Source organism: Rhinichthys klamathensis, unplaced genomic scaffold, assembly GCF_029890125.1.
Source record: "Rhinichthys klamathensis goyatoka isolate OS25496 unplaced genomic scaffold, OSU_Roscu_1.1 h1tg000422l_1, whole genome shotgun sequence".
NCBI lineage: Eukaryota > Metazoa > Chordata > Actinopteri > Cypriniformes > Leuciscidae > Rhinichthys > Rhinichthys klamathensis.
This window is the reverse complement of record NW_026606920.1, coordinates 1,317,573-1,328,351: the sequence shown is the minus strand read 5'-3', so window position 1 is coordinate 1,328,351 and position 10,779 is coordinate 1,317,573. Positions and strand designations below refer to the sequence as shown.

Sequence of the window (10,779 nt, the reverse complement as noted above, 5' to 3'; positions counted from 1 at the left end):
CTCAAAAGGAATCGCTACTTTTCTTAAAAAAGAATCAATACTTTTTTTTAAAGTGAATCGCTACTTTTCTAAAAGTGAATCAATACTTCTTAAAGTGAATCACTGCTTTTTCAAAAAGAATCGCTGCTTTCCTCAAAAAGAATAGCTACTTTTCTTAAAAAGAATCGCAACTTTTTTAAAAGTGAATCGCTACTTTCCTTAAAAAGAAGCGATACTTTCCTCAAAAAGAATTGATACTTTTCTTAAAAGAATCGTTACTTTTCTAAAAGTGAATCGATACTTATCTTAAAGTGAATCACTACTTTTTCAAAAATAATCGATATTTTTCTTAAAGTGAATCGCTACTTTTCTTAAAAGAATCATTACTTTTCTAAATGTGAATCTCTACTTTTCTTAAAGTGAATTACACATTTTTCAAAAAGAATCGCTACTTTCCTCAAAAGGAATCGCTACTTTTCTTAAAAAAGAATCAATACTTTTTTTTAAAGTGAATCGCTACTTTTCTAAAAGTGAATCAATACTTCTTAAAGTGAATCACTGCTTTTTCAAAAAGAATCGCTGCTTTCCTCAAAAAGAATAGCTACTTTTCTTAAAAAGAATCGCAACTTTTTTAAAAGTGAATCGCTACTTTCCTTAAAAAGAAGCGATACTTTCCTCAAAAAGAATTGATACTTTTCTTAAAAGAATCGTTACTTTTCTAAAAGTGAATCGATACTTATCTTAAAGTGAATCACTACTTTTTCAAAAATAATCGATATTTTTCTTAAAGTGAATCGCTACTTTTCTTAAAAGAATCATTACTTTTCTAAATGTGAATCGCTACTTTTCAACATTATATTTACTATGCTTTTCACAAAAGGCTGGTTCCCTAAATAAGCCTAATTGCTCACAGTGTCCATTTAGGCCTACTTAGAACACGACACAAAACATTGACTTCCTCAATTTTCAAGTGTTTAAAACCAGTCTTTGACAAAATTATTTTATGCTCTAAGTAAGAACTCTAAAACATTTTGAGGTACAAGAAGCCTTTTTTTTTGCCCTGCTGTGTGAGACACACAAACCAAATTAAGGACATCCAGTACTACATCCTCGTGTGATGGGCAGCAGAATGAATTGGCGTCGGCTTCTGCAGTTTTTCGTCATTGAAAAGTTTGTTTTGCCATTTCCATCGAGTATGACTCCGACAGTGAGTCTGTGTGCACGCGCTGAGCGTAATGAGTGCTGTTTTTGTCCTCATGTTACTGTTTACGTCAGGCAGTGTGGGGGGAGATTTCCACTGACGAACACAAATTCACCAACAGCTGATCTCACTGTACTGTACGTGCATCGAGGACTAAAGGGGATCGTTTTCACGCCTCGTATGGTTGTGTCTTCCACTCATGATACACAGATACATAATTACTGGGTGAGTGTTTGTTTTTGTTCAAGGTGCCTGTTTAGATCTCTCGCAGCGCGTGAAACACAATATTTTGCATAAAATGTGAACTCAATAGGCTACAATTGGTCTGTTACGCGACCTGTTACCTTGGAACGTATATTTATACGTATATTTATTGTTATCGCGTTTTGATGTAGTCACACATTTCTGAATAAATAAAGCATGACCGCGAGAAAGTCCGCTACGGAAGTTCACCAGCTGTAGAATTAAAGTGCTCGTGTGCGAAAAAAAGTTGCATATTATATTAACTCTAGCTATTTAAACAGGCGCTTTGCTTAGCCTTTCAGTTTTCTATTTAACTTTGTGCATAAAATGTCGAAAGTGGAACGGAGCTGTTTTCTACATTAGAAAAATAATAAATTTTTTGAATATCTATGATGTTTGAACAACATTTAGTGCAATTGCGCGCAACATGGGTTATATTAAAGATACTGATCGGCTTGACGGAAAATATGCACCTGCATGTCACGGAATCATATCCTCATAACTTAAGAGAAAAGAAGTTGAGGGTTTGACTGCACTTTAACTAAATAATCTATCAGTATGTGTGTATTCCTTAGCCTGTAAAAAACAACAACATTAAGTTTACCTTAAACTAGTATAGATCAATACTAGTTTAAGGTAAACTTAATGTTTCCTTCGAAGGACACAGATGTAGCCAAAACAGCACCCATGACAAATGATCAGAAACGGTCCCACTTTACTTGTATTCCCCCTGGTTTACAAGTACATTGTGCTTTTAAGTCTTCTCAGTTTTTTGCAAGGCAAAGGTGAGAAAATGTCTGGTTGTTTTGGTTTGCTGTAACCTATTTTTCCACCTGACAGCTGTCTACTACTTTCCCCTTTCACAGTCTACAAACTCCACCTCCTCCTTCTGTTTACATGTAGGGAGACATTCTAACATTCACACGTTCATTTGTATAGTTGTAGTCTGGCCAAATAACACTGCCAGTCCAAGAAATTATAGATTCTGTTTGGCTTTCAGTGAAAAGTTGTGGCTTTTGTTTGTTATTGTATCTTAGGCCAATATGTTCTTGTAATAATCAGCTGCCCTCCTGTCCTACTCCTACACTACATAAACACACACACCCGCACCACATACTGTTCACAAAAGATGCATAAATGAATGGACTTGGTGTCTGCACACTTTTAAGAGTTTTATCACTTTATTCACAGCTAGACTAAGCAGTAAATCATGCGTCACCACACCAGTTGATGCTGCATTTCTTTAGGTAGCCTATAATTTGGTATGCAACAATTAAATATGAAAGTCTTTCACACATACTGTATGGAACAAAAATCACTTCGACAATTATGTGCAACACAAAGTGTAATTTATCTCATGCAGTTATAACCTTTTACATAGTTGACTGTTGCATCTGGGATTACAGTGCAGGTGTTTACATAACACTGTCCAAAGAAAGCCAGACCTGTGTGAAAGAGGTGTGAGAGAAAGTTAAGGTTGTCCAGGATACACAGGGGCACATACTGTTCTTGGCATAGGAGCCATTTGTGTGGGTTGGGCTTGACTGGATGCACTTGGAACAAGAACCAGGTGATCTGTGATGCAGATTGCTCCGTCCTGCGGTGTGACTGAGGTAGTGTTGTTCTGTTATTCGAGGTACACAGAGTTCTCTGTGTGTATGCTTTTTTACCATTGCACACCCACTCAAGCAGAAAAACTTCAGTAGACGTGTGATTTGTGTTACGTTTCCTCTTTTGTCTCTTTTTTGCACAAAGCGTGTACTTGTAAGTGCATTCATAAGCTTTGAAATAATGGAGCTTGCCAATTGCTATCATATGTTTGTGGGATTCTGCAATAAAAACCAGTATTGGTTTACAAATTTGGTCATGCAGTTTAGCTGAGCTGAATGTCTTAACATTTTGTTCTTGAAGTACTCAAAACATCTGAGGAATGTTAATGACTCCAGAGCGAGATTGAAGGAACTATTGATTCCCTCCAGACTTATCATTGCTTGCATAATGCACACTTATGTGCTTGCATACGCTTTGCATAATATGATTAAAAACAATGACAATTTGCCTGAGAAAGCTGTGCTTGTGATGTTGTAGTGGTTCATGTCAAGTTTTTTCATATTGGGAAACCTGTTAAACAGGCTTGCGTTTAGAGTGAAGATGTGAATCTTTGGAACCGGCCTGAACAAGAGAGAGGTGTCCAGTTGCTGCTGGTTAGGATTTGTATGCTAATGGTTATCAAACATACCCAAATTCTATTTTCAGACTTGATATACTAACACCAAAAAATGTGACATGATAGCTTATTTTATGACCTATGAATTTATATGTAATATTATGCTTTAATTTCTCCAATATAATTTGACAGATTGCCATGGCTACATTGCAGCGTGTGGGTTTAAAGAGAAAATATGGTTTCCCAGATGAGGATGCCATTTACTCTTCCTCATCCCCCTCATCACACTCTGAATGGGACTCTGATGAAGACAGCCCCCAAAGTGATAGTGTGGACTTTGGGCCTTTTGGCTCTTTCTCTTCAAGCCATCCCATACCAAGTGAGTCATGCATAGTAACTGTGCTTTTAAAAAAAAATCATGTATTGTAAACCAACAGTTGTCCCCTCTAGTGTGTTTAAAACATTAGGAGGTGTCTTGTTATCTGACCTCAGCATTATTGTGCAGCACACTAGATAAGAAGAGAAACAGACAGTTGTAACATTGTTTATCAAAATATGTTGTGCACAGTCATCCTAAGTAATTTTAAACCCACAAACCCTCAAAGTAAACATGCTAAATATCAAGCCATAATCAGTTTCACCGTCCTGACCGGGAAAGAGCATATCTGCAAGTGTTTTCCTTTTCAGGTAGTTCTCTGAGATTATGTTGTCTGTCTGTGTGCCTGGACATGCCTGGATCATTGTTTTTCATTGCTGATTCACAGTGAAAACTGCAAGTAAAGTGCTGCAAATAAAGTTGATTTACTAAGGGCTGCTACAGTGCAAACATATCTGACGCACAACTTAATCCCATTATCCTCGTTCAGAGAGTGAAACTGGCATTGCAAATAAAGAATGACGATTTAAACATTGCATTTTTGAAGAAAGTCATTCCTTTTAGAACTGCATATGTAAAAATGATCAGATCACCGTTTGACTATTTTATTATTGTTGAGTTCAGTTTACTTGTTGACAGATCTGACTCAGCTGCCCTCTAGTGGCAGCTGCAACAGTCACAGCTACCATAATAAGATAATTAATAATGAACACATTTTGTTTCTTTACTTTCAGTTTCATCCATCCTGAAGAAGACAAAAGATACTCAATCTAAAGGCACTGTTCGGTTTGGCCTGGTTACAGTGTTCCTCTTCCAGCGCTGTCAAGGGTTCAGCAGCGTGCCCAGCCATGGTGGCTGCACACTGGGCATGGTTAGACGGCACGCTGCCCGTCAGCAGTTCACCCTGGCGGATCACGCGGAGGAGCAGCAGCGCTTGCGAATGGAGAGAGTCCGCAAGCGACAACAAGAGGAGAGGCTGGAGGCCTTGAGGCAGAAGGTGAGTCGGTTACTTTCCAATATTCAGAAACAATTTATGATGTTGTATTAACAAAGTTCAAGGGGAACATGTTCAGATAATCTACCAATCAGCACAAGAGGAGGCCTATATATATATATATATATATATGTAAGTGTGAACTCATGAAGTTCTTTTTAGGCTGTCTTTATACGTTATCTTCTCTTTTTTAATTATAGCTGATCAGTAGTGGGACTCTCACAGTGACCGAAGCAGCCAGCTTGGGAGTGAATGACGTCCCAGATGAAGATGAGGATCTCAGTAGTACAGAGCTCAAGGATATGGGATCCCTCCGTCCTTACTCTTCCAAACGCAGACGTGCGTTATTGAGAGCAGCAGGAGTTGTGCGAATCGACCGGGAGGAGAAGAGGCAGCTGCAGGAGCTGCGGCGGTGGAGGGAAGACTGTGGATGCCACTGCCAAGGCTTCTGTGAGCCGGAGACCTGCGCCTGCAGCCAGGCTGGCATCAAGTGTCAAGTAATAATAAATAAATAAATTATTGTTTTCATTTTTTCATTAATGATAGCGCCTTTGTTTTATTGATATTTTGTTGCTCAAATGATTTTTCATTGCTCAGGAGATTTATTGGAGCTCTCAGCTATATTTCATTTAGGTATAAATTTAGTCTCAGATTAAAAATAGACCTAAATGAGACAATTTTTGACATACAGTAAGACAATAGAGCTATACAATAATTTGGTCTTCAAAAGTTTAGGGTCGGTAAGATTTTTAAAATGTTTATGAAAGAAGTCTTATACTTAACAAGGCTGCATTTGTTTGATCAAAAATACAATGAAACTGTAATATTATGAAATATTATTACAATTTAAATGAACTGTTTTTTTTTTATATATTCTAAAATGTTATTTATTGTGATGGCAAAGCTGAATTTTCAGCATCATTACTCCATTCTTCAGTGTCACATGATCCTTCAGAATTCTTTCTAATATGCTGATTTGATGCTCAAAAAACATTTCTTATTATCAATGTTGAAAACAGTTGTGCTGCTTGATATTTTTTATAATTACATTATACTTTTTTTCAGGATTTTTTGATGAATAGAAAGTTCTAAAGATCAGCTTTTATTTTAAGAAATATAAAAATCTATATAGATATAGAAATCTTTAGTAACATTATAAATGTATTTACTATCACTTTTGATCACTTTAATGCATCCTTGCTGAATAAAAGTATTAATTTCTTTAAAAAATACTATTAAAAATCCCTTTTCTTTTCTTAAAATTCTTAAAAATCTGAAAAACCCTCCATCTAATCTCATTGAAATATTAAATCTCATCAATGATGTTTATTTCTTATGGACAGCAAGTAGTTATGCTGCTGTATTGTTTATATATATATATATACAATTTGATATAATTATTATAAATATATAATCTGTTAACAGATGGATCGCTCCAACTTTCCTTGTGGATGTTCAAAGGAATGCTGTGGGAATCCTGCAGGCCGAATCGAGTTTAACTCCAGTCATGTACGGAGCCACTATATCCACACACACATGAAGCTGGAGCTGGAAAAGAGGCTGCTCAATGACAACAGAGTGATCGCCACAGAGCAACAATCATTGGCGAGGAACAGAGCCATTACATTTCCAGTAGAAAAAGACTCTCCCTCATTCCACCTGAGCTCAGAGCTCTGCAGGCAGGGAGACAACAGCTGGAGCACTGACATGACTGACTACTCCTGCTCTTCTTCTCTGAGTCTGGACTCTGAGACAGACGCAAGGCCTTCCTCTGAGCGACCCACACTGAACGGGGATGACACTGGACTCACTCACATTCTCAGTTTTTCTGATTCAGATGGGAAGGGATGTCCATATGTTAAAGAGTATGATTTGTCCACAGAAGCTGCTGGTGTCACATCCACAAAGGAAAGTAGAATCAGTACATCTCAATTGGAGTATCTGGATGAAAATGCTAATCAGGCCACAATGGAATGTATAAACGACACCTTCGACATCCCCAATACACCTTCTGCATCTCCGGATCACACCGTGAATTGTTACATGGACCTCAGTCTTTCCTCAGACTCTGACCTGGTCTTTTTTGACACTTTTCATGAGTACGGTGACCGTCCAAGCCACAATCAAGAGTGCAGTCATATGGACTACATCTCACACCTCCAGTTCCCCCGTTGTCTCAGTCCCGCTCAAATTGAGGACTCAGGAGTCAATCTTCTGGAGTCTCTTGTAGGAATTTCTTAATAGGGATCAGAGCAGCACAGTATATTTACTGATGTTTTAAAGACGAATGAGCCTTGTTCATTTACAATTGTACAGTATGATTTAATCTCATTTACTCTGAGATAGTGTAAATAATTTCTGAATTTAAGGATATTCCTTAGAAATATATTTTATGATCTTAATAGTCTGAATATACCATTCATGACTATAGTGTCAATACAGTTAAAACCACTCAGTTAAAATCTGTGAGAAGTATCATGAGTTATAAGTCAATTGCAAGAGGATACTTTGTTGCCAAAAGTCTTGGAGAGTTTGTACATTAACTTCAGGTCAGATTTTATATTTACACTTGATAAACTATTGGCTTAATTACCTTTTTATAAGGTCTCAAATGAATCCCATTCCAGTAAGGAATGTTTTACTGTTAAATGGTTATATTTATTTCTCAAATGTGTTTTGCTTTAAGTGATCAAGTTTTGTTTTGTGTAGCACAGTAAATGCATTTGTTAGTGTTTCAAATGAGTTAGCTGTTATAAACATCAAAATGCCATATTCATATTTCATGTATAGGTCTTTCATTTCAAGGACCAGCTTGCCTTAGTAATTTAAATGAATGACTTGTAATATATAAAGAAATTCATGCCTACTCTGTGTTTACTTAAATGAATGTTTTTGGACATTTCAAAATGTGTCTATTTTTCTTTTCTGTGGAATAACTCAACTTAATCAAATTTATTTGACAAAACCAATGAGATACTGGAAAAACTTCTGGTAATCTTTGATAATACACAAGATTGTGGAAGATAATAATATCTATTAAATCAAGGCATTATTAAGCAACTTCCACTACTCTTAACCTATTACCTATTGGTTATGTATATATGTTTTTAATTTTAATTTTATTTTTTTTAACTGACACAAATCTGGGGTTGGAAGGGGAGGGGTTTCACATAGCCTGGTTAAAACCAGACCATTCTCAGTTGTAACTGAGTTATGGTCTGGCAAAGCTTCATAGACAAATCATTTCCAAAGGGGCGTCACCAACGGACGTAGCTCAAATGCCTCTGGGCGCAATTGGATAGACCTAAAACCAATCAGAGCGATGAAGGAGATGACGTATGCAGAGCGACGTTCGTCTGACACTGATTAGCTACTTGCTCTACGTTTATTTAAAATTAACAGCAAGACAACTAGAAGTGAATGTGCTTTCCATTAAATAAATCACACACAGTAAACAAAACCTTAACAAAAAAAACTTTGCAATGAACTTTACAATTTAGACGCGCAAACTGGGTGCCGGTGTGGTGAGATGTAGGCTACATGCTCGGGCAGATTCAGCTTGAAGTCGTTCATCCTCGGACGCGGCACCGCGCGCGCTGTTACAAAAAAAGCCGCACACAGCCAAGCGAAATGGGGTCTTGCGCACCGAACGCGTCATTTTTGCCGCGCGCACCTTCGCACTCGTGCGGACCATAGGTGCGGACGCGTTGAGTATAAACAAGGCTTTACTCCGTGTCAGCGCGCGCTCTGATCGGTAAAGGGGCAGAGATTTCAGACCGCCGTTTATTAAAGAGATCTCCAAGATTTCTCTTCTTGTGAGGGGGTGCACAGACCTCTCCCGAATCATCTCCAGCAGTAGCAGCCTCCGAAGCACCACTAACTCCTCCTCCGTTTCCCTCGTAAGCTGATATTAGTATTTAAACATTCTCTGACTATGATAAAAATTTACACCCCTAGTTCCACGGCGGCATCCATCTTTGTAAATGTACAAAATCTGCTTCACCGTCGCTGTGTCATTGTGTAAAGCCCGCCCCAACGTTTCTGATTGGTGCCGCGATTTCGACGGATTAGAAATGGGCTTGAATGAGCTCTTTGCCAGACTAATTTGCAGAGCAAATCATACTCGGTTACTAACATAACCTCGGTTCTCTCCCTCGGTTCGTAATATCTTACGCTAGGGGAAAACCTCTTTTCCACGAGATATTGAAGCCAAAAATTATCCTTAATTTTGAATTAATGTAAAACGCGTTGCGGCAGCATGCAGACATAGGCAAGGCGGCTCACGTGCCTATTGGCTGTCCTGCAGCAACTGCAGCAGCCTATCGAGAGAGGCCCTTGGTGACATCAGATCCAATGGGGGCGCTTCACGCCCACTGCGTCACCTCCCGCCCAAGCGGGCGTGGCCTGGGCCTATAAACATAGCTCGATGGGCTGATATAATCTGGAACCAGAGCGTGTTGCAGGCACGGCAAAGATACGTAGTACTCGTTCCCTCTTCTAGAGAGAACCAAGGTTACGTTAGTAACCGAGTATGTTCTCTTACGAGAGGTTCTCTCGTACTGTGTAATATCTTACGCTAGGGGAACACAGTGTAAAACGCCGTCAAGTCAAGTCAAGTCATCTTCATTTATATAGCGCTTTTAACAATGGATTGTTTCAAAGCAGCTTTACAGAGATAAACATATAATTTAAGGTAACAGATTGTTTTGGCGTTATAGCGGTTCTTGAATAATGTTACTTCCAGCTAAAGTTAACTTTGATTGATTCACCTCCGTCGAAATGATCAGACTTTAAACGCGAACCCGTGATTAACGCTGACGGCGTTCACATGTTCATTCAGAATTCTATAGTTATGTGCTTTTTAAAATATGTGTGCAGGTTTGTAATTCATACAACCCAGCCTAAACAAACTACTTTTCTTGCCTATAAATTTTGATACAGAATTTTGTTTTATTTTATCACTTCGGGGTACGCGAGCCGGAATTCACAACGCTTTATCTGTAGAGTGGGAAAGGGATGCTCCATAGGGAGAGGATAGTGGATACTTCAGCACTGCATTGTCATCGGGTCCAGGCAAAGCTCCCTCGTCAGATCTGGACACTGCCTGGATCCGGCAGGCTGCGGGAAAACCTCAGGATAAACAAAGACACTAATATTAGCGTAGATGCCATTCTTCTTATGATGTAGCGAGTACATCAAGATTTAAGGGAAGTGTTCCCAGTTCCGGCTGACCTAATCTATGCAGCCTAACATTGAATTTATAGAAGTCTATAATGTATTATGTGTATGCTAGGTCAAAGAGATGTGTTTTTAGTCTAGCTTTGAACTGACAAAGTGTGTCTGCTTCCCGGACAATGGTAGGAAGACTGTTTCAGAGTTTTGGTGCTAAATAGGAAAAGGATCTACCGCCAGCAGTCGATTTAGATATTCTAGGTATTATCAACTGGCCGGAATTTTGAGATCGCAATAGACGTGAAGGACTATAATGCGTTAAGAGCTCGCTAAAGTACTGCGGAGCTAAACCATTTAGTGCTTTGTAGGTAATCAACAATATTTTAAAATTGATACGATGTTTAATAGGGAGCCAATGCAGTGTTGACAGAACCGGGCTAATATGGTCATATTTCCTGGTTCTGGTAAGAACTCGAGCTGTGGCGTTTTGAACTAGCTGTAGTTTGTTTATTAAGCGTGCAGGGCAACCACCCAGTAGAGCATTACAATAATCTAGCCTTGAGGTCATGAACGCATGGACTAATTGTTCCGCATTTCCCAATGAGAGCATATGGCGTATTTTAGATATATTTTTAAGATGGAAAAAT

General features: G+C 38.5%; 1 protein-coding gene across 1 annotated transcript; it reads left to right on the top strand.

The window, feature by feature from the left end:
• The first annotated feature begins 1,227 nt into the window (after window positions 1–1,227).
• Window positions 1,228–7,609, top strand: csrnp1a (cysteine-serine-rich nuclear protein 1a). The gene is made up of 5 exons (XM_056235490.1): window positions 1,228–1,405; window positions 3,783–3,969; window positions 4,701–4,963; window positions 5,161–5,457; window positions 6,386–7,609. Exons 1-5 carry the CDS (start codon window positions 1,361–1,363, stop codon window positions 7,199–7,201), a joined length of 1,608 nt encoding a protein of 535 aa, XP_056091465.1. The 5' UTR covers window positions 1,228–1,360; the 3' UTR covers window positions 7,202–7,609.
• The last annotated feature ends 3,170 nt before the right edge of the window (window positions 7,610–10,779 follow it).

Coding starts and splice junctions, on each gene's coding strand:
- csrnp1a (XM_056235490.1), top strand. CDS start 1,361: ATGGTTGTGTCTTCCACTCATGATACACAGATACATAATTACTGG. Junction 1,406..3,782: donor CACAGATACATAATTACTGG/GTGAGTGTTTGT, acceptor ATAATTTGACAG/ATTGCCATGGCTACATTGCA. Junction 5,458..6,385: donor AGGCTGGCATCAAGTGTCAA/GTAATAATAAAT, acceptor ATCTGTTAACAG/ATGGATCGCTCCAACTTTCC.